Source organism: Ahaetulla prasina, chromosome 14 (genome assembly GCF_028640845.1).
Source record: "Ahaetulla prasina isolate Xishuangbanna chromosome 14, ASM2864084v1, whole genome shotgun sequence".
Lineage (NCBI taxonomy): Eukaryota > Metazoa > Chordata > Lepidosauria > Squamata > Colubridae > Ahaetulla > Ahaetulla prasina.
The window spans coordinates 20,947,458-20,971,251 of NC_080552.1; the positions used below are offsets into that span (position 1 = coordinate 20,947,458).

At 46.5% G+C, this 23,794-nt stretch overlaps 1 protein-coding gene across 4 annotated transcripts in view; it reads right to left on the reverse strand.

Annotated features, from left to right (window-relative positions):
• Nucleotides 1-23,794, reverse strand: part of SDK1 (sidekick cell adhesion molecule 1) — a 503,056-nt gene that overhangs the window by 152,876 nt on the left and 326,386 nt on the right. For all 4 annotated transcript variants that reach the window (XM_058157083.1, XM_058157082.1, XM_058157085.1 and 1 more), the window contains 6 exons: nucleotides 22,534-22,681; nucleotides 20,248-20,388; nucleotides 17,264-17,445; nucleotides 12,304-12,419; nucleotides 7,170-7,362; nucleotides 1,479-1,577 (listed from right to left, as the gene is read on the reverse strand). In XM_058157083.1, coding sequence (XP_058013066.1) covers nucleotides 1,479-1,577; nucleotides 7,170-7,362; nucleotides 12,304-12,419; nucleotides 17,264-17,445; nucleotides 20,248-20,388; nucleotides 22,534-22,681 — 879 coding nt within the window. The remainder of the gene's footprint in view (nucleotides 1-1,478; nucleotides 1,578-7,169; nucleotides 7,363-12,303; nucleotides 12,420-17,263; nucleotides 17,446-20,247; nucleotides 20,389-22,533; nucleotides 22,682-23,794) is intronic.

A 23,794-nucleotide genomic window follows, 5' to 3' on the forward strand; every position in this document is an offset into this window, starting at 1 on the left:
GCTGGAGGAGGAACGAACCCGTCGTCTATGCAACATAAATTATTTTCCCTAGAATGATGGACTGTCTTCTTTTTCTGTCCTTGGATTTCAGATTCATTTATCATAATAACAAATGTTTGCTAATAAACCCTTCCGTTGCCTACTGTAGTTCAAACGTATAACTAACGCGAATAAGAAGAGTATACTCACAACACACAAGATAAAGTGAAACGCATGTGAAATGCAAGTGAAGCCATTACACGGTTCTGCTGGTTTTAAGTGGCAGAAAGGTCCAGTATTACAACATTCTGACAATAATGGCACAACAAATGGGCTTTATGTTCCGATCTCACCAAAATGGAGAAGCAGAAGGGATCTTCTAGGTCCTACCGTGTTTGTGAAAGAAGATGAGTGTTGCGGTCCGACAGCAGCCTGCGGAGTTGGCAACGGAGTCAGACAGTGATGAGGCTGAGGAAGGGCCGGTTCTGGAGACAGGGGAAGGCCCGGATGAGGGCTCTGCATCAGAGGCAGAGGTAGGGCCAGGGCCATCAGGGAGTGAGGTGTGGACTCCAGAGCCTCCAGAGGCTGACAGTAGTGAGGCAGAGGAACAGGAGGAGCCTGTTCCTAATGCACGCATGAGAAGAGCTGCCAGAAGGCAAGAGCAGCTCAAGCAAAGAGGACGACTCAGGAGTAGGGCCAAGAGATGATTGGCCCCTCCCATCAGGCTTAAAGGACCAGCAAGGGCGTTTGGACTCTTTGTCGGAAAACAACATTAAAAGCTTTGTCTTCTTGCATTTATTTTGTATTGGTGTATTCTGAACTTTTGCCAAGAAAGGCCTTTGGCAGTTTGCCTAATTGGACAAGGTTGGTGATAGGACTGAGGAATTTGTGTTGGGATGAATTAATTTGAATTGAACGATGCTGGGAATGAAATAATACTCAGCTGTTATAATAAAGTTTGGTTGTTTTTACACTGACTGAGTTTCCTACTACCTACTTGGGCCTGGGTCACAACACTGATGGACATATTTGCTCAACAGAGAAGCCACTCAACAAGCTGTTTTCCACTTTGGAGAGCAAGGCAATATCTTACACACCTCAGTGTAAATTTAGGCAGTCTTCTAATCTCAGAGGGGTGGTAGAATTTTAGAAACCGAAATGTGTACCTTTGGGGGTGGGGTGGAGCGGCAAGACATGATATTTACCAAGCTGGTGTAGATGTGCCCACAGATTGCTCTTGGCGAGGTCAATTATTGTCAAATAGCAGTCACTAGTCCTCATGTATCTCCAGCCACTCTTTGGAGGACTTCTCAGCTCCAGAGAAGTCAAAGCCAAGATCTTAACATTTCTCTCAGCCAGAGGCTCTTCAGAAATAAAAGTTTCCCTGAGCAGAACAATTTCCCCAGCCTTCCTTTCTCCTCCATTCATGAGACCAATTGCCCCCTCCATGATTTTCTTCTTTGCAAGGTGTTTTCTAACAGCACTTTGCTGATACTTGCCTGTAATAATGCCATTTTTCTCAACGGGTTCTTGCCAGCTGACCTTGAGCGAAGTGTCCAGAATCTCCGTGAAGCTCAGGTGTCCCACCGTTCCTGGTGCTGGCAAAAGGAAAGGAAAGGAAAAACAAAAACAGCAACATCAAAAAAAAATCCATTTAAGCTTCTTTTAGTTGGGATCAGATTCAGGTCAGCGGTTTGGGGGATTGAAGAAATAAAAGAGCCAGCGGCGAGGGTTAGCCGAGAGTGTGAAACGGAGAGCTGTCAGAAACATGGAGGTGCTAAAGATGATTGCGGTTATCGCTGGTACGGATGCTTTCACTCGCTTCCTCCCAGCTGTTCACCGAAGGGACTGGGGTGGATTTGACAGCACAGATTTATAAATAGAAAGAGGAATGGTCTTCTCTGAGCTTGGGAAAAAGGAGGGAGATTGGGAAAATCCTGCACATTTTCTCCATTATTTGGAAGCGACTAAGTGTCAAAGCACATCTAAAGTGGAAGCATCTCAGAATACCAGAGTTGGACGGGGCCTTGGAGGTCTTCTAGTCCAACCCCTTGCTCAAGCAGGAGGCCCTATGCTCGTGATGGCGAACCTACGGCACGTGTGCCACAGGTGGTACGCAGAGCCATTTCTGCAGGCACGCGAGCCGTCACCCTAGATTGCCTCCCTGTGCATGCGCATGCATGCCTCCCGCCAGCCAGCTGATTTTCGGGTCTCTGCCACGCATGCGGGAGACACGCGGGCAGGTCCATGCTGTTCCTTTCCCAGGAGTCTCCATGCGGCCTGCTTTGGATGCCAGGTAAGTACAGGGCTTGTGCAGAGGCTCTGAGAGGGCAAAAAATGGGCCCACCAGAAGTCCGGAAGCAGGCCATTTCCAGCCTCCGGAGAGCCTCTGGACTGTCGGGGGAGGCTGGTTTTGCCCTCCCTAGGCTCCAGGAAAGCTTCTGAAAAATGGGCCTAATGGCCTACTAGAAGTCCAGAAACTGGCTGTTTCTGGCCTCCGGAGGCTTCAGGGAGACCTGCTAGGCCTAAAACAAGGCAAAGGGGAGGGGGTCGCACACGCATGCACAGGGGGCAGGGCATGCAGGGGGTCATTGCATTATGGGTGTGGGCATGCACGCATGTGACCCCCGTGCTCCCCCCACTTTTGGCACGTGATGGCAAAACGGTTTGCCGTCACTGCCCTATGTCGTTTCAGACAAATGGTTGCATCTCTTCTTCATCAAAGGGTTGTTACCGGAAGAATGAAAATGGCTCTTTTCCAGCGAACCTAAAGAGAGCAGAGATGCTAAAAATGGAAGCTTTTAATGGTTGCCATTTCTGTAACACTTGTGTTGCTTTTTCCCTTTCAATGAAGTGGTTAAGAAGCCTCAAGAGGATTCTTGTGGTTGGCTGTAATCAGTTGTCCGGAATCTAATCTTATTATGTCTGGGTGGATTGTGCTCTTGGTTGCTCTTTGACTCAACAACCGCTCAACAACTTTCCTGTAGATCAGGGGTGTCCAACCTTGGCCACTTTAAGACCTATGGGCTTCAATTCCCAGAATTTTTTTTTTTTTGTTTACATTTATACCCCGCCCTTCTCCGAAGACTCAGGGCGGCTTACAATGTATAGGGCAATAGTCTCATTCTATTTGTATATATTTACAAAGTCAACTTATTGCCCCCCCAACAATCTGGGTCCTCATTTTACCTACCTTATAAAGGATGGAAGGCTGAGTCAACCTTGGGCCGGGCTCGAACCTGCAGTAATTGCAGGCTTTGTGTTCTTAATAACAGGCCTTACCAGGCAGAGCTAAACCGGCCCTTCCCAGATAGCACGGCCGTCCGGGGAATTCTGGGAGTTGATGTCCACAAGTCTTGTTGCTGGGCTGGGGCTGGGTGAGGGGTTATTATTTTATTATTTTTATTTCTTTTATATTGTGTTTTTATATTGTGTTTTTATTTCCTATAAGCCACCCTGAGTTGCCATGAGCGAGTAGGCAGCAATATAAAATTTTTAATGCAATATAATTTTTAAAAAATAAATAAAAAATAGAGAGGGAGGGAGAGAGGAAAGGGGGAAAGGAGAGAGGGAGGGAAGGAAGGAGGGCACACACACACAGAGAGAGAGAGACAGAGACAGATAGGGACAGAGAAAGAGAGAGACAGAGAGAGAGACACAGAGAGAAGGGGGACACACACAGAAAGAGAGACAGAGACAGAGAGAGACAGAGAAAGAGACAGACAGACAGACAGACAGAGAGGGACGTGGACAGAGAAAGACACAAAGACAGAGAGAGACAGAGAAAGAGAGAAAGAGAGAAAGAGAGAGACAGACACAGACACACAGAGAGAGACAGAGAGAGGGGGGACAGAGAGACAGAGAGAGAGACAGAGAGAGAGACAGAGAGAGAGACAGAGACAAAGAGAGATAGAAGGGGAGAGCTAACCTTTTGACCAGCTGGCAAAGAACAAAAACAAACCCAGCAGTAGCCAAGAATAACTGGCTTGGGGCCATGCTAGTTAGATGGATGTCAAAAATGCTGGATCAATAGCGCTGGTTTAATGTTTGTCAGAGGAAATTCTGAAGACTTCAAAGCAGATGGATGTCCGAGGACGTTAATCCAGATCAACAATTCACCCTTGCCATTCTGGATTTCAGTAAACCCGCGTAAAATTAAGTGACGCAACAAGCCTTACCTGGTTATCAGATTAATCCCTTTTCTGGGTTTACAGAATAGAATGGATCCGAAGCTCACCCAAAGAGGTTGGTCCTATCTATAAGACGACCAACCGAGATCAAAACAAGACACATTTATGAACATAGGGCCATGGAGGCAATGGGATCTTTCCTTGACCTTGTTAATTGGGTTGTGCGAACCCTGGACAAGGAGGCTTCATTGATCAGGCAGGCGTTAATTATCCCCTCCGGTCCCCCAGATTTCAGGAATGAACTAAAGAATGAGTTGCATTCTGGAATGGTTGCGCACAGCTAAGAACCTCTGTCGCTTAGGCCCACCGCGGTTGCAAATCTTGCCTGTGTTGACAGGCAGACAGCTCCCAATTCATCCTCCCAAACCTTTTGCATCTTCCAGGCTCTCAACCCCAAATATAAAATAAGATATATACGAGATGGGCTTGTTCCCGTTGGCGAGCTGCAAGGAGCTTGTGTGACAAATGCTGTACAGCAGAAATCCGTGTGAAATATACTGAGATCAGCGAGAAACGCTGCTATAACTCAGCAAGGATTGGACAGGACTAGGCCTCGGGTATGCAATGCCCAGGGGTATCTGCTGGTTGAAATGCTCTAACCTGGATTTTTTTAAAAAAATTTTTTTATAACCAGCCTACTCAAATCCTCCAGAGGAAAGCCTGAGATTTCAAGAAAGGCCCTCTTGATGTTTCAATATCGTCTTTGAAGTGTTGAAGTTTCCTTCTGCTTGGCTAATATGAATCAATTATTCAACCTGGTGATTCATTTATCTGGTCTGTATCTCAAGAGAACTCTGGAGCTGCCTTTAATTGGTCCTTAAATGGGGTCTCAGTCAAGCTCGGTCTGTCCAGATCAACACTTCCTGGTTTTCAGCAAACCATGATGGACCTCAGCCCCAAAGATCCAGGAGATTGGCGGGAGGAAAGAAAACTGAATGCATATTAGCCAGGGGTGGGCTTCAAAACTTTTAGGAAGGGGTTCTCTGCCTGGTTGCTGGGTGGGTGTGGCCATAATGGGCATGGCCTAGTGGGCCTCCTGCACCACGGCGGGGTGGTAGTGGCATTTTTGCCCTCCCTGGACTCTGGCTTTCTTTGAGCCTCTGGGAGAGCAAAAACTGCCTCCCCAGGCTCTGGAGGACCTTCCCGAACATCCGGTAGGCCCATTTTTTACCCTCCCCAAACTTCCCCACGCACCTTGCACTTACCTGCATTCAAAATGGGCCATGTGAGGACTCCTGGGAGGGGCAGGGTGGGCAGAGCCAGCCAGGAGTCGGATTTGGAGATTCTCTGAACTTCACAGAATCTTAGCTAAAAGTTCTCCCGAACCTCTGCGAATCCCCAGCAGCCCCCCCCCCCCGATATTAGCTGTATGGGGTTTTTTTTTTTTTTTGAGACATCTTGTCTCTCTTCCAACAGGCATTATAGCATCTATACCTGTGTTTCTCAACCTTGGCAACTTTAAGAAGTTTGGACATCAACTCCCAGAATTCTCCAGCTGGAATTCTGGGAGTTGAAATCCAAACTTCTTATAAAGTTGCCAAGGTTGAGAAACACTGATCTGCACTATAAAAGGTGGACAAATATAAACTTGTCTAATGAAACGATGATTTAGCCCTTCCTGTGTCTGCTCCTGTAAGTAACACGATGCCTTAATTACAGTTGATTCTTAGAAGCAGGGCAACCATTCATAAGGCTCAATAATTTACAAACTAATTCCCAGAAGGCATAGCTCTACATTATTTATAACCTTGCAGCCAATTCTCTTCCAACATGGAAGAATTCCCCTAGATAAGAAGGTTTTTTTTCCCCCCCTTCCAGATCTGCAGTGATCCTTTGCGCAGGTTAATCAAACCGAGGAAAGGTTTTCACCTAATTAGAAAGGCTATAAACCTTCTTCATTGGCAGGCTACGTATCTCTTGCAGAAAAACAGAACGACCTCAGAGGCTGGCTAGGAAGATAATCGGTGACATTGGGGAAAAAATAAAATAAAATAAAGGCTTAAGAAAGAAGATTGAAGGAAGCGGATATCCCTCTACTCTGAAATTTGCAGAAGAGATAGTTAAAAGGGTCACTCCATAAATATCTGAAAATTTATGCATTTAAGAATACAAACATTCGTTGTCTGATGCCAGAGGGGACAGGAGTAGATTGAATGGGCTTTGAGGTTGCAGAGAATGAATCTTAGGAGAAACATCTCTGTTCACCATTGGAGATAGTCTTCGACTTACGACCGCAACTGGGACCAGCGTTTCCATTGCTAAGCAAGGGGTTTGTTAAATGAATAACACCCAATTTCAGGACCAGGTTGTTGAAGCAAATCCCTGCAGTTATCAAGCTAATAACTTAATTGGCTTGTTAAGCCAATCCAACGTTGCAACGTTGACTTTGCAGATGGTGATCACATGACCCTGGGATGCTGCAACCATTGTGAATAGATGCTGGTTGCCAAGCACCCAAATTTTGATCAGGTGATGATCGAGGGGATACTGGGATGGTCGGAAGGTCCCTTTTTCAGTGCTGTTGTAACTTCGAATAGTTGCTAAATGAATGTTCGTAAGTCAAGGACAACCTGTAGTTAAACAGGGGGCTACCCCTAATCAGAAGGGCCTCTGGTGGCTCAGCAGACTAAGTCTGTCTGTTATTAACACAGCTGCTTGCAATTACTGCAAGTTCAAGTCCCACCAGGCCCAAGGTTGACTCAGCCTTCCATCCTTTATAAGGTAGGTAAAATGAGGACCCAGATTGTTGGGGGCAATAAGTTGACTTTGTATATAATATACAAATGGATGAAGACTATTGCTAACATAGTGTAAGCCGCCCTGAGTCTTTGGAGAAGGGCGGGATATAAATGCAAATAATAAAAAAAAAGTCCTCAAACAAATGCTGGAGAGATGGTTTTCGGCAGAGAACTTGGTCTGGATCAACTGCACCGACCAACCAATATTTGACTACCCGATGTACGCCTGTGTGACACTGGTAAAGACAATGGCTCTACTTACTATCTTCGTGAGTCTGTAGTAGCTGTGGTGGACTGGGTGGCCCATCGCCCGGGGTGGTGAAGCAAAGGATCGAGGTGTAATAAGCCGTAAATTTCTTCAGGTTGGTTATATATCCTCTGTGGACGCCATGAAAATCTGGAGGAATGGTGACGGCGGTCTTAACATCTGGGGCATCAACTGGCCACGCCAAGAGCTGGATGATGGAGGAAAGGTGGAATGAAAGAGAGTTGACATCCTTTGAGGGTGAGTTACCATCCGCTGGTCAATGCCATAGACAGCAGAGCTTGGATTAGCTCGGAGATTCTTATCAGTGTAGCTGAGTCATCTAGGGCAGTTTTAGTGTGTTTTGAGTTGTAACGTATCTGAACACAAAAAGTGCTCCCACCATCCCAATCCCCAAGGCCTTAAAGCTATTTTTAAGAAGATACAGAACCATGGACAACTTTCTTTTCTGCTTAATAGTGGCATGATTAATCAGAATAACAGAATAACAGAGTCAAGAGGGATCTTGTAAGCCTTCTAGTCCAGGGTTCTCCAACTTTGGTCCTTTAAGACTTGTGGACTTCAACTCCCAGAGTCCCTTAGCCAGCTTTGCTTTGCTGGCTGAGGAACTCTGGGAGTTGAAGTCCACAAGTCTTAAAGGAACCAAGGTTGGAGATCCCTGTTCTAGTCCATCCCATTCTGGCCAAATGGCTTTGCTTGAAAACCTTTTTGAAAACCTCCACTGATGGAACGCCAACAACTTCTGGAGACAAGCCGGTCCACGGATGAATTGTCTTAAATTGTGTAATCACAGGGATGTCAAGAATGTAAGAGCCCATCTCAGCAAAGAAAACCATTCAGGGCAGGGGTGAAATGTTCCCGGTTCAGACCGGATCGCCCGATCCGGTAGCGATGGCGGCGGGTGGTTCAGAGAACCGGTAGCAAAAATTCCTCCCCCCACCCCCCACATGCCCAGCTGAGCCGCGGGATCATCAGAGGCCCCCCCTTTTTTTAACTTTTAAAAGCATTTTTTCTTCAGCTGAAAAAATGCTTTTAAAAGAAAAGAAAAGCCTCTGACGATCAGGCAACTCAACTGGGATCGTCAGAGGAGCCTTTTAAAAGCATTTTTTCTACAACCTCTTCAGCCGAAGAGGTTGTAGAAAAAATGCTCTTAAAAGTAAAAAAAAAAAAAAGTTGGCCATGCCCACCCAGTCACATTACTCCCCCACCCACCATGCCACACCCACAGAACCGGTAGTAACAAATTTTATATTTCACCCCTGATTGGGGGGGAGAAAACCAGGATTAATAAAAGAAGGAGAATGGTTACCCCTGTAGTCCAGGGGAAGGTAGATGCCTGGGAGATACGGTGATAATATGAAGAAAACATATCCATGATGTGACTCAGTAGTGCACTGGACTCTGTAACCTAAGTTCTCCTTTACAACTCTAGGTCAAGGACCTCCAGGTTGAAACCCTTGCCTTTAATATTAACCCTGTCTCGTAACATAAAAACAGCTCTCTCCATTTCTCCGTTGCCTGGATTAAAAATTCTCCCTTGTTCGCCTCTGGATTAAAATCCCTTCTTCTGTCACGCTACTTAATAAGCTGGCTCCAAGATACAATGAACTACCATTGGCAGACTTACAGGGAACAGAAGACAAATGGGAGCTGGGGCTGCCCACATCCCACTTTGATTTAACGGTGATTGATCTGTTTTTGCATCACTGCTAAGCCACTGAGACGGCCTGCAGCGGGAGGATTTGGCTGGAGAAACGCTATCTCTCGCAACCACAACGCTAGGCTTGTGACCACAATGCGATGCCTTCAAGGTTGCAAGCTAAGTATTCACAGCTCAGCACGCATAAGGTAGCCTAATCCATTAAGGCAGGTGTGTCCGACTTTGACAACTTTAAGGCCTGTGGACTTGAACCCCCAGGCTAGAAACTGGGAGACGGTGAATTCTAGTTTTGCTTTAGGCACGAAAGCCAGCTGGGTGACTTTGGGCCAATCACCAGGAGACGGTGAGTTCTAGTCCCGCCTTAGCTTGAAAGCCAGCTGGGTGACTTTGGGCCAATCACCAGGAGATGGTGAGTTCTAGTCCTGCCTTAGCCATGAAAGCCAGCTGGGTGACTTTGGGCCAATCTCTAGGAGACGGCGAGTTCTAGTGCCGCCTTAGGCATGAAAGCCAGCTGGGTGACTTTGGGCCAATCATCAGGAGATGGTGAGTTCTAGTCCCGTCTTAGCCATGAAAGCCAGCTGGATGACTTTGGGCCAATCACCAGGAGACGGTGAGTTCTAGTCCTGCCTTAGCCATGAAAGCCAGCTGGGTGACTTTGGGCCAATCATCAAGAGATGGTGAGTTCTAGTCCCATCGTAGCCATGAAAGACAACTGGGTGACTTCACGCCAATCACCAGGAGATGGTGAGTTCTAGTCCTGCCTTAGACATGAAGACAGCTGGGTGACTTTGTACCAATCGTCCTTTTTCAGCCCAACCTACCTCACAGGGTTGTTGTTGTTGTGGGGGCAATTAGAGGAGGAAGGAGGATTGAATATGATCTCTGCCTTGAGTTTTTTACAAAAATAACAAGGCGGGATACAAATAAATAAATAAAAACTTCCAGAAGTGAAACAAAACAAGCCCATTCTCCAATTCATAATGGCAGAGAGCGAGCGAGTGAGCGAGCGAGAGACGTGCTCAGTTTAGCAAAATTATACCTATAAAACAGACTGAAAACGTACCAATGGGTCACCAATGGGCTTTTACATTTTCTTTTGAGTGGATTATTCCATGCTTCCATAAAAAGAAGCTGAGTGCATTTGCCAGGAAAAAACACACAATGAGTGACACCAGCCAGGCAAGGAAACGCACGAAATGTGGCAATTTATAAATCATTACGCAAATTATGTGCTACATAAATATATGATAGAAACGTCCTCCCTACAACTGCCCCTATTACAGTGTGGTTTTTTTTTAAAATAAATAAAATCCAGGCTATGAAATAAATACGATCTGCCCAGCTGCTTCAGATATTTAAAAAAGAAGGGGGAAAAAAAGATGAAAAAACAAGGAATGAAAAGGTAAAGAAAGAAAGAACCTTGACAGTTAAAAGCAGAGATTTTAGTAGCTCTTGACAAGTGAAAATCAACCTGTGTACATTTTACTTTGTACGTTTTCTAAGAGAACTGCCATTTAAACAACAATTGAATACAAAAACAACTTCTGGAAACAGACTAACAATATAGGAAAATTCAGACATTTTTGGGGTGGTCTTTCTTTTGTAAAGAGGTCGGCGCTAATAACTGAAATGGGGAGGGGAGGGCTCTTTTATTGAGCTGCGTTTCTCTTTTAGGTCAGGACTGCGTTTCTTGTTATCCACGCAGCCTCGTTTCAAAGCCAGGGAAGGCAGCTAAAACAGTTTATTTATTTATTTCGATTTTTATACCACCCTTCTCCCGAAGGACTCAGGGCGGTGTACAGCCAAGTAAAAATACACTGTATACAAATTAAAAGAAATTTAAAAGGAACATATTATGATGTGGCCGAAAAATTTAAAACAATTTAAAATCTAAAAAAATATAAATAACCCCAATAAAATTTTAATCCAGTTCATTTAGTGACGGTTCCAAGTTACAGCGGCATGGAAAAATGTGACTTGTGACCGTTTGCTACACTTACAACCGTAGCAGCACCTCGGTGGTCACGTGATCAAAATTAAAAAGCTGGCATGTATTTATGATGGTTGCAATGTCCTGGGGTCACCTGAACCCCTTTTGTGACTTTCTGACCAGTAAAGTCAATGGGGAAGCTCGATTCACTTCACAACCTGTGTTACTGACGTAACACCTGCAGTGTTTCACTTAACAAACGCTTGGCAGCGATCTGGGTCCCTCTTTTTTTCCTGACCTCAGAAGGATGGAAAGGACGGTCAGGATTGAACTCTTGGCAGTGGGCAGACTCAGCCTGCAATACTGCGCTTTAGCCACTGTGCCCACCACGGCTCCCACCGTAAGTGGGAGGATCGGTTCTAAGGCACTTTTTTTTCACTGCCACGGTAACTCTGAATGTTTGCTAAATGCATGGCTGTAAGTTCAGCATTAGACCAGTTTTTAACCATCGTTTTATCTTGATGGTAACTGGTGTTGTTTTTTTTTAATCATTTGGGAAATCTTTATCTCATAGTTTTATGTTTTGAAGCTGGGGTGAAATCTACTAACCTGCCTTAACGGGTCGGAAATGCACACGCCCCACGCGCACATCACATGCACGTGCAGACCTTCGCATGCGCAGAAGGTAAAAAACACATTACTTCCTGGTTAAAACAAGAAGTAATGACACCCGGCTGGGTGGGTGGAGCTTTGCTCCACCATCGCTACCGGATCGCCGAACCATCAGCCACGATCGCTACCGGATCGCTAGATCCGGTCAGAACTGGGAGCATTTCACCCCTGCTTTGAAGGCTGTAAGCCTCCCGGAATCGCTTCGAAATGAGATGAGTAGCAAATAAATTAAAGAAACTGTTCTGTCCCCCTCGCCTCAGTCCGAGCGATGACTTAATTAGCCGGCACTATCAGCTCTGGCAGCAAAATAGCGAGCGTCTGCCAAGTGTCTCTGTTATCTCTCTTGATGAGTCAACCAGGAACAAACAGTACTTCAGCTCTAGTTAAGCAGCTGATTTGCTTGCTACGAAGAGGTATAGCTGCCCTTGCTGCTTTTATATCCTGTGGGGTGTGGCTCCATGACTCAGCACTTCCTACGCCTGCCCCACCCCTGCTTCTGTTGTTCCCGCCTCTCCTGCCTACGAAACCTAGGGTCCAACCAGGCCTGATTGCCATCAGCCGGGTCTGGAGGTGTGGCCTGGGGGGGAAGAGTCAGGGGACAGAGGCCTCGTTATCTCCTCCACCTGACCTGCCTCTGGCTCCTGGAGCTGAGCCAGGGAAGCCGGTGCTCCCGAGTTAAGTCCTGATGGTCCTTCCCCCTCACTTTCCAAGTCACTTTCTGGCAGGGGGCCCGGTTCGGGGGGCGCAGACACAACAGAAACAAACAAATAAATTCGACATTGAACGTGGCCCAAGACCCCTGTTTATGGGGTGGCTTTTTGCTTCCTGAGCTCAAAGGGAACCGGCTTCTAACACGGATTCATCCAAACCTTGTATCCTTGGTTGATCCCGTTGATGAACTGTTGCGGAGGCGGGTTCCAGAAGAATTGGATGGTGGTGGAGTTGACCGCTTCCGCTTGGACGTTCTGAGGAGGTGCGGTGGGCACTGCACAGGACCAGCAGGGAGGAACGACGACCATGCGGAACGGCAGGCAGACGGGCGGGGCAGAAACGGAGGAGAAGGAAGTCCAAAAAAGAAAAAAGAAAAGAGAAAAGAAAACTAAGCCCTTGACGGCCACACACAATGCAAAGGTTGTAACTCTGGTGTGGAAAAAGAGACTGGTGATTTATGTCCCCGATATTGGGAGGGAGGGGGGGCTGACTAAAAAAAAAAGAAACTTAATTGGGTGATTTTTCATTTTCTGGGGATCCCTCCCCCGATGGAGCAAGAGATGGAATGGTTCTTGGGCCGCTGTTATTCCACCGACAAGCTTCCCCCCCCCCCAAAACAGAATAGCTAATAATGATGGGTGAATCCTTTCTCTTAATTATCCCAGGGGAAGAAAAAAAAAAAAGAAATTCTCACAACGTAAATGAAGGGTTGTGCTTTGCTTGGTTCGATAATAATGGCAGGAGAAGAACACCGGGGAAGGGAAAGAGACACCAAGACAGTGTCTTATGCAGGGGTGAGATTGAAAAATTTCAGCAACCGGTTCGCTGCCCGGTTGCTGGGTGGGCGTGGGCATGGGGGCGTGGCCTACTCGCCTCCTGCAACATGGCGGGGGGGCGTTTTCACCCTCCCCAGGCTCCGGAGATGAAAATGACCTCCCCCAGGCACTGGAGGCCCTCCAGAGGTCGGAAATGGGCCCATTTTTGGACTTCCGGTACTTCCGGTAGGCCTGTTTTTCGCCCTCCTGGCGGCTCCAGAAAAGTCTCTAAAGCCTCCAGGAGGGCGAAAATTATCTTTGTTTTTGGGCTTCCGGTAGGCCCATTTTGCACCCTCCCAGAGCCTCCGCGCACGCCCCGCGCTTACCTGGCATCCAAAATGGGACGCATGCAGTGGTGGGATTCAGCCAAACAATGTCGGCTGGCGACCCCCAGGGGGAGAGCCTTCTCTGTGGGGGCACCTACCCTCTGGAATGAGCTTCCCCCAGGACTTCGACAACTTTCGGACCTCTGGACCTTTCGCCGTGAGCTGAAGACGTATTTATTCTTTCGAGCAGGACTGGCATAATACTATTAGTATTATTAATTTTAATGGGGTTTTATATGGTTTTATATGTATTTTTATATTATGGGCCAAATTGAATAGGTTTTTTTAAAATTGGTTTTAATTGTACATTGTATTATTTACTGTTGTTTTTAGCTGGCTGTAAGTCAGCTGAGTCCTTCGGGAGAAGGGCGGTATAGAAATTAAATTATTATTATTAGTTCGCACCACTTCAGGAGAACTGGTTGTTAACTTTCTGAGCAGTTTGGAGAACTGATTGTTGAAAGAAATCATGAGGGCAGAGAACAGAGAAATTGAATCCCACCACTGGACGCATGGAGACTCCTGGGAGGGGCAGGGCGGGCGGGATCTGCCAGTCCTTGGAACAATCAGTTTGGTGAACCAGATTAAAATTAACATCCGGTTCTTCTGAACTGGTCCGAACAGGGTAAAATACATTTTATACATCTATTTGGACTGCCAGTTCTCATAGTACCCAAACCTGAGAACAAATCCTCAATAAGATATTCAAATGAATGTATGTTGGGTTGGTTTTTTTTTTAGAAAAACATACTTTTTCTGTGATGGGAGCTATCTATGCAATCTGATATTCAAAGTTCATTTATATTTGTGAAATATACATTTGAACAAATAAATAAACAAAAGTCAAGACCATCTGTATGCCACAAGTGATCGAGATTCCTCCCTGGAATTGCCATCCTCGCTTAGTCCCTGTGTTATGAAAAGGGGGATGAGCTATGGTTATACAAGAGGATTGTAACAGAAACCATTAATCACTTTAATTCCGCAAGCTGATTTGATTCCTGGAGTTACAACGTGTACGATTCATCTTTACAAGATTCTCTGGACTCCCCTGATGATTCCACTTCTAATGAGGTCCTGTCATTCCCAGGAAGTCTTTCAGAAAAAGGTATGGGATATTAACTCCCATTAACTTAGGGATAATTCTCAAAATAGCATTAAAGCCGTGTACCCTTCAGGTAACCTCTTATAACTTTCAGTCCCCTTGTCCTCTTGCTGAAGTGTTGTGAAAGCTAAAGGGGAGGATCCAAACTTCCCATTTTTTCAGGGATCGATGAGAAGAAGGACCTGAAGGAATGGGTGGAAAACTACTACTCAGTCTTGGTGAAAGTAAGAAAGCATCTCATCAAAGAATATGGATGCCTTGGATTATTCATTCTGGGCAGGTGTGGGCTCCTGGGGGTTCGGGCAATCCTCTAGGCAAGGACCATCGGGATTTGGCGAACCCCCAAATGCCACCCTTGGCTGGCCACGCCCACCCTGCCCCTTCCCTCCCAGGAGTCTCCACGCGGCCCGTTCATCATTGCTACTAAGTGCAGGGGCCGCCCGGAGGGTCTGGGAGGGCAAAAATTGGGCCTACTGGAGGTTCTGAAAGTCTGGAAATGGGCCTATTTCTGGCCTCTGGAGGGCCTCCGGACCTTGGGGGAAGCAGTTTTCGCCCTCCCGGAGGCTCAAGGAAAGCCTCCGGAGCCTGGGGAGGGTGAAAAAGCCCCCCTGCCATGGTGCAGGTGGCTGACTAGGCCACACCCACCATGGCCATGCCCCCCCCCAGCAACAGGGCAGTGAACCCGTTGTTAAAGGATCTGAAGCCCACCCCTGATTCTGGGGACATATTACTTGGACAACAACTTCACCTGACCTCCAAATCTCTATATCTGAGCAATCATGATGCACGCTCTCAGTTCATCGAGAGAAGCAGATTCCTCTTTCTATCACAATGTAGGCCGTTCCAAACCAACCCGGAACAACTTTCCTGAGAATTTGTTCTTCTCAAGAGTTTTCTGAAAAATTTGAGGAATGCGTTTTGCTTCCTCAAAGCAACGCTAGCACTCTAGGGTAGTGTTGGCGAACCTATGGCACGCATGCCAGAAGTGGCACGCAAAACCGTCCCGCACCAAATGCGCAGCCTCACCGGCTCCTCGTTGCGTTCCTGAGCTTAAATGCGTGCCAGTCAGCTGGCCATCACACGCCCTTGCCGGCGGACCCCAGAAATGCGGCGGTCCATCGCGCATCCGCAAGCCGGCACCTGGCCTTTCAGGTTGATGTTGCACGCATGCGCAATGGACCGCCGCACTTCCGGGGTCACCAACATTGCATGTACGACGGCCAGATGACCGGCGCGCATTTGAGTTCAGGAACGCAACGAGGAGCGGGTGAGGCCGCGCATTCGGCACAGGATAGTTTCACGTGCCACTTCTGGCACACAGGCCGGCACGCGAGAACACCAAAGGTTCACCAACACTGCTCTAGGGGCTTCCCACTGTGCTTCCGTACATGAGGCTCACTAATCTGGGGCTATGTTGAGGCTCAACCGCTTGCATTGCCTGCTAAAATGTGGCATTAGAAAGTCCGAAAGGTAACGTGGTGAGAGCCATTAACTGGAAGGCCAATGGGGAAACGGGGAGAATCAAAGTTTAACTGAGGCAGGCTGCTTATGAATATGCAGGCGATCAAGAGAGCATCTGGATGGTGAAGACTTAATGAAGGTTTGAGCGGGAGGCAACATCTGGAGGTTCCTATCTCAGGCTCCCATCCACAGCAGCCCATCCGGTGATGGGATGACGTCACCGATGGGGGCGAGATCAACAAGGGCTTACTCTTGGGGGAAAGAGGGAGTTTCATCCGGCTTGAAGGGCCTCTTTGTGGTCTTTCTATGAAAATTCTCCATCATCTCAGTCACGGTTGTCCCAAAGGTACTTTTTCCAAAAAGGCCACTGGATTTTCTTGAATTTTTTTTTTCTTTGAAAAATGTTTCACTTCTCATCCAAGAAGGTTCTCCAATTCTTTTCACATTTCAAATGAAAAACCAAGAAGGTCCAGTTGCCACCTTTGCGACTCTTTATGGTCTCTGCCTTTATAATTTCTACTTCAGAGATTTTGTTGCTCAGCTTGGGCTTCCATGGATCGGTCCAAAACCCTCTTGTGCTTCATGTTAGACAACAGCTTATCCTTCCCCCGCGACACATTTTCACCCATGGCAAATCTCTCGTATTTAAAATCACGTAACTTTAGACCTCGCTTCAACATGGAAGAAGAAAACTTCTCTCAATCTCACTTTCTTATGATTAGTCATAACTGGCCCAATCTACATGTAACTTCCTCTAGATTGGGAGACGCTCTCTCTTATTTTCTCCTTTACAAAGGAAACCCACAATCATTTCTTACATCCGGGAAATACCCTTCCAGGGGTGGGCTGTTGGGGGTTCGCAGGGGTTCAGGAGAACCTCTAGCTAAGATTCTGTGAAGTTCGAAGAACCCACAAATCCCACTCCTGGCTGGCTCCAACCACCCTGCCACACCCCTCCCAGGAGTCCCCATGCAGCTCATTTTGGATGCAGGTAAGTGCAGGGCGCAGGCGAAGGCTCATGGAGAGCAAAAAACAGGCCTACTGGAAGTTTGGGAAGGCTGGAAATGGGCCTGTTTCTGGCCTCCAGAGGGCCTCCGGAGCCTGGGGAGGCTGTTTTCCCCCTCCTGGAGGCTCGAGGAAAGCCTCCAGCGCTGGGGAAGGCAAAAATGGCAGCCCGCCGTGGTGCAGGAGGCTGGCTAGGCCACGCCCACCATGGCCACACCCACCCAGCAATCGGTCAGAAAACCCCTTGCTAAACTTTTTGAAGCCCACCCCTGGGAAACACACACCCTTCCATACACACACCTTACTACACAGGCAAACAGACTCCATTGTAGTATACTCCTAGAACTCCTCACTGAGACCATTTCAAAGCTCTCCCCAAAAGGAGATCTGGAAGACAACCACTCACCTCCTTGCAATGTGTATTCGGCGACTGCCCTGCTAAAGGCTCCCAGACCAGCTCCGTTATAAGACGCCACCTGGATTTCATACTGGGTCCAGATGATGAGGTCTTTGATCAAGCAGTAGTTTATCTCCGCACTGGTTATGTTCTTGTATTGATACTCCCCAGGAAGTCCTGCTAAGCGATATCTGTACAGAGAAACAATTCTTGATTGCAACCAGTTAAAGAGTTTCGATTAAAGGAAAACCATTAGTTGGGCTACTAGCCTAAAAACTAGTACATTGACCCCATTCCCTAAACCAGTGTTTCTTAAACCAAGAATTTAGGATGTATGGACCTCAATTCCCAGAATTCCCCATGCTGGCTGGGGAATTTTGGCAGTTGAGTTCTACAGAATGTAAACCTGTGAAGGTCCAGACAAAGTCACTCTTGGGAAAGTCTTGAATTCCGACGCGAGCTGAAGATGTTTTTATTCCACCATGTAGGACTGGCCTAATATTTTTTAATGGGGGTTTTTACTGGTTTTTTATAGTTTTCAGCCAATTTCGAATGTGCTGTTACCACACGCCTCCCACCGACCCGTACGCTCCCATAGAGAGGGACTTCTCAGGGTGCCGTCCGCCAAACAATGTCGGCTGGCGGCCCCCAGGGGAAGGGCCTTCTCTGTGGGGGCTCCCACACTCTGGAACGAGCTTCCCCCGGGTTTACGCCAAATACCTGACCTTCGGACATTTCGTCGCGAACTCAAGACTCATCTTTTTATCCGCGCGGGGCTGGCTTAAATTGGGATTTTAATGTTGAATTTATTAATTTTAAACGGGGTTTTTTAGTATGGTAAATTTTAATCACTGGGCTAATTTAAATAAGTTTTTTAAATCGTATTTTAAACTTGTATATTGTATTGTCGGTTTTATTATGCCTGTACACCGCCCTGAGTCCTTCGGGAGAAGGGCGGTATAAAAATCAAATCAAATAAATAAATAAATAAATAAATAAATAGTCTTTTAAATTCGTTTTTAATTTTTGTATCTGTTGTTTACGGCTGTAGGAAGAAGCCTGTCTAATAAAAATGTTGATTTAGTGTCCAACTTCCATTTGCTTCCTTCCTCCTCTCTGCCACTCTTAAATATTATATTTGATCAGGCTGCAGCTTTAAATCACTCGCTTTGTTTATTCCGTAGACTTGGTCCCCTAAAACGAAGAAGTGGATGTGATGAAGCTATCCCCAGGATGCATGCCGAAAGCAGAATGCTAACAATCACGGAAGTAATAAGCCTTTCTTGGAAGTGAAAAAGTTGATGGAAAATTCTGAAGACGCTATAAATGATTAAAAGTTTGCCAGTTCAGGCTACTAAGAGGATTAGTCCTTCTGTTGCTTTACACTGCATCCAAAATAAGTCAATTTGTCTTTGCTTTACCCAAAGCAGGCAAAAGATGACGAGTTCTTTCACCACAGTAGAACACAGACTATGGAATAATAGAGCTGGAAGCAGTGGTGGGATTCAAATAATTTAACAACAGGTTCTCTACCCTAATGATTTCTTCCAACAACCAGTTCACCAAACTGCTCAGAAAGTTAACAACCGGTTCTCCCGAAGTGGTGCGAACTGCCTGAATCCCACCACTGGCTGGAAGGGACCTTAGAGGTCTTGTAGTCCAACCCGCTGCTCAAGCAGGAGACCTTATACAATTCCGGATTTATTTATTTATTTATTTATTTGATTTTTATACCGCCCTTCTCCCGAAGGACTCAGGGCGGTGTACAGGCAAAATAAAACAAACAATACAAAGTACAATTTAAAATGCAATTTAAAAAACTTATTTAAATTAGCCTGAAAATTTAAAATTTACCATACACTAAAAACCCCATTTAAAATTAATAAAAATTTGACATTTAAAATTCAATTCAAGCCAGCCCCACGCGGATGAAAAGGTGTGTCTTCAGTTCGCGGCGGAAAGTCCGAAGGTCAGGTATTTGGCGTAAACCCGGGGGAAGCTCGTTCCAGAGTGTGGGAGCCCCCACAGAGAAGGCCCTTCCCCTGGGGGCCGCCAGCCGACATTGTTGCCCAATCCATTCATGAAAACCTCTAGTGGTCCGTGGAGATTCTCACTCCTCCAGGTCCTGGTTGTCCCAAAGGTGCTTTTTCAAGAGGCAACTGGACTTTCTGGTTTTTCTCTGAAGACGTTTCGCTTCTCATTCCAAGAGAGTTGAAGAAGCTTCTTGAATGAGAAGTAAAATGTCTTCAGAGAAAAACCAGAAAGTCCAGTTGCCTCTTGAAAGAGCACCCTTGGGATTCCAGTGATGGAGCAACCACAACTTCCGGAGGCAAGCCGTTCCACTAATTAATTGTTAATTAAGTAACTATCTCGTGATGAATCCTTCTAAGGAAGGGGAGAGGGAGAGGACCAGCTTTGAAATGTTGGTGTCAGCGTTCCAGAAAACCCCTCCTGCAGAAAAGACTCCGAAGCCAACATCTTTCAAAGTTCTTTTACTAACATAGGTAAACTGGCACAGTTGGAGGAAAACCGAAACTGGGGATTCCAGTTCCTCCCTCAGTAATACAAACTCCAAGATCTTTACCCTCATGACCCCTCTGCCGGTCACACGCTCCAATCCTCAACCGTCCCATGTCAAAGCATCACTCCAACCACTCCTTCTCCAGATGCGAACCCAACCTGACCTTGATCAGCAGGAAGAATGTTGTTTTGTCTAATCATCCCTTGTACTACCACCCTCCTCCCCTCCTTTCCCACAGAGGAGAAAGTGGACAGCGTGTGGAAGCCTTCAACCTAGTATGGCTTCCAAAGCTGACAGTTGGTTTGCTTGGGGTCTTCCCATTCCTCTCAGCCCTGAGGTTTGACAAATATAACTAGGGATTCAGAATCCCCTCAAGGTGCTACAGAGCAGTGGTGGAATTCAGGTTCGGTGCGATACGCAAGTGGAGTTAATGTCAGCCTCAGTCTCTCCAGGTCACTCACGGGCCTCTTACCTTATGATGTAGCCATGGAGAACACCGTTATGCTCGCTTTCCGGAGGTGGCTGCCACTGTACCATGATGGACTGATTGGTCCGTCCGCTGGCCACGATGTTTTTAGGCGCAGCACTCGGAGGTTCTTCCGGCAACATCAATCTGGGCAGAAGAAAAATCAAGCAAAATGACAGCCTCAGATCTTTACTCATGCCTTTACTTAAAAATAGAAAGATCCTATTTGCTTCAAAGCGATGGTGGATTTCCAAATTTTTTTACTACCGGTTCTGTGGGTGTGGCTTGCTGGGCATGGCTTGGTGGGTGTGACAAGTGTGTCCCACTCCAGGGGAAGGTTATTGCAAAATCCCCATTTCCTCCCGATCAACTGGGACTTGGGAGGCAGAGAATAGATGCGGGTGGGGCCAGTCAGAATTTTTACTATTGGTTTTGTGGGTGTGGCTTGGCTTGGTGGGCATGGCAAGGGAAGGATACCGTAAAATCTCCATTCCCTCCCCAATCCAGGGGAAAGTTACTGCAAAATCCCCATTCCCTCCCGATCAGCTGGGAGTCGGGAGGAAGAGAATAGATGGGGGCGGGGCCAGTCCAAATTTTTACTACCGGTTCTCCGAACTACTCAAAATTTCCGCTACCGGTTCTCCAGATCTGGTCAGAACCTGCTGAAGCCCACCTCTGCTTCACAGAGGCTAAATTAGAAAGCGCCAGAGCTGTCTTGCTGTAGACATGCTCAAAATAGCCGTAACAACTCAATGTAATAGAAAAATCAGGCAATTAAGGCGGGCAATACAAGGAACAGTTTCTTCATCTATCTCAAGTGGGCACCTTGCCCTGATCAAGATGGCAAGTTTGAATGAGGTCACACGCTGCCTCCAAATTTGTAATCCTGATCAAATTGGCTCCTTCTGCCCCACTCAACCTGACCTGAGGTGAGATGTTCACACCACTTCTCCCTGTTCAAAATCCCAAGCTCCTTTCCGCTTTGAGTAATAGCACCAGCGAGTTTTAATCAGAGGTGGCCGAGCTGAGTTTTTGTTTTTTTTTATGGCTTCTCCAGTGGGATTACTGTAGGAACAACTAATGTGCTGGAGCAGCTAAGCAGATGATAAAATAAAATTTAAAGTCATTTAAGAGAGATTTGAAGTAATTTCTCTGTTTACTCTGAGCTGGTGTTGGCGCGTGAAGGCTCAGAGAGCCAACTTCCCTGAAAATCCACCCAGGTTCAGAGAGAATTTAGAGCATTGAAGCAGGATGTTTATCTTCCCCTAATCTCTCAAAAAAGATCTTCAGAAGGTTAGGAGAAATATTGGAGAGGAATCTCCAGAGATGGACAAAGGAGGTAGCTACCTTTCTCTTGCTTCATAATTGGTGTTTACACCTTCTCTCTTTCACATGCCCATTGTTGTGACTCGTCCTCCCTCCTCTCCACAGCCGGGCCCCTCCCGTCTCCAACCGGGCCTTTTATCAGACTCCGAGTCTGATAATGAAGATGAATGGCCTGTCATGACTCCAGCCCCCGGCCCTGGTCCATGCCCGGAGAGGATTCAAGGAGTGAAAGGAGAAGCCCAATAAACCTCACTCATACAGCCTGTGTTCCTTTGGCTCAGCCTTCAGAGCAGGAAGCCAGCCAGGTGGTAGAATTACCCGGGCCTACTCCCTCTGACCACTCCCTTTCCCAGACGCTGACAGCAGATCCAGCTGAAGACAATTCAGGGTGGATGGACCCTCGCTTCCGGAGATCTGAGAGGCGACGCCAGCAGAAGGAATGGTGGGGCAGGCCTGGATAAATGCTGAGTCATGGAGCCACACCCCACAGCCTATATAAAGGACCTGCTTTTGGCATTCCAACTTTGAGTCAAGCAAAGTCTTATCTAGTTTGCTGATATCGGACCCTATTGCTGAAGTCACAACTTGGACTCCTGCCTGCCCTGATAAACCTCGAAGGAACTTGGCACGCTGCGGAGGCTTCGTTGCCAAGTTTGTTACGGACTTCCTTGACTCGTTCGTCGGAGTGGGGGTGGGACACGACACCCATTGCCTCTTTCTCTTGGATCTACGTTGAAGTAGCAAAAGATGGGCACACCATTCAGATCATAATAGTTTCCAGCCATTAGTTTTTGGTGTTTGGAGAAACAAATGACTAGGAAAACCCAAGATACATCGATTGAATCGACGCCCTTTTGGCTAATGTATCTACAGACATCAATGGACTGCTTTTCATTGGACAAACCATTGATTCCCAACGGAATTCAATCAACCTGACATTCATCAAAAGGTGTCACTTGAGCGTACCTGCTGGTTTCTAGGCTGTACTGCCCTTTACCCACTTGGTTCACAGCGCAGACTCTAAACTGGTAGGTACGGGCTGGGGTTAACCCGCTCACAGTGATGCTGGTCAACGAGGGATCAATATTGGAGAGATGAACTTTCCAAGGTGAATCTAGTGGAGAGAAAGAGAGATCATCAATCATGAATCTGGCCCAGCATGTGATTAATCGAGTAATCTTTCTCTGTCCAAGTGTCATTTCCCAGACTCCCAGAAAATCAATATGGAAGAATGTAGTTTACCAGTTCCGTCCCTTGCCACGGTTATCACTGTTATTTTCCGCAGATGGACCTAACCTTTTGTAGACCTAACCCACCAGACATTACAGGATGCCTGTCAAGCGCCAGCAAGATCAGGAGGTTCATGCAGTTCAAACGAGTATGATCATTTATTGCAAGAAGCAATAAAGCCGTCTACAAGAATCTGGTCAACTGGCCATTAAAGGAAATGAGAGGGAGATAAGGGAGGCATTCAAGATGGGCTGAACTTAGATCTCTTGCGGGTACGCGGAGACTCATGACTTATGATGCAATTGACCTCTCCTTCCAGCTCAGCCTGGTCATCCCCTACAGTACCAAACATCTCAGACATGACCTGAGTTTAATTCATAGAATCATCTATTACAATGTCCTTCCTGTCAAAGACTACTTCAGCTTCAATTGCAACAATACACAAGCACATAATAGTTTTAAGCTTAATGTTAACCGCTCCAATCTTGATTGCAGAAAATATGACTTCAGTTACAGAGTTGTTAATACCTGGAATGCACTACCTGACTCTGTGGTCTCTTCCCAAAATCCCCTAAGCTTCAACCAAAAACTATCTACTATTGACCTCACCCCATTCCTAAGAGGTCTGTAAGGGGTGTGCATAAGAGCACAAGCGTGCCTACCGTTCCTGTCCCATTGTTTCCTTTTGTTATATCCAATTAATATAGATATTACACACTCATGCTTATATATATGCTCATATATTGTATAGTTATTTCATGTTTATGTTTATATATACTGTGTGACAAAATAAATAAATAAAATAAAAAAATAAATAAAGCCCGAATATTCAAAGACAAATTGGAAATTCCCCTATTCATGCTTCTAAATTAGAGCTATCAAGAGATCAAAGCTTTTTTCCCCCCCAACTCAATCCATACCTTCATTATGTCAGGGTTCTTGACAAAGTGATTTTACCTTTACTAGACCTAGTTTTATTGCCATAAAGGCGGAGCAG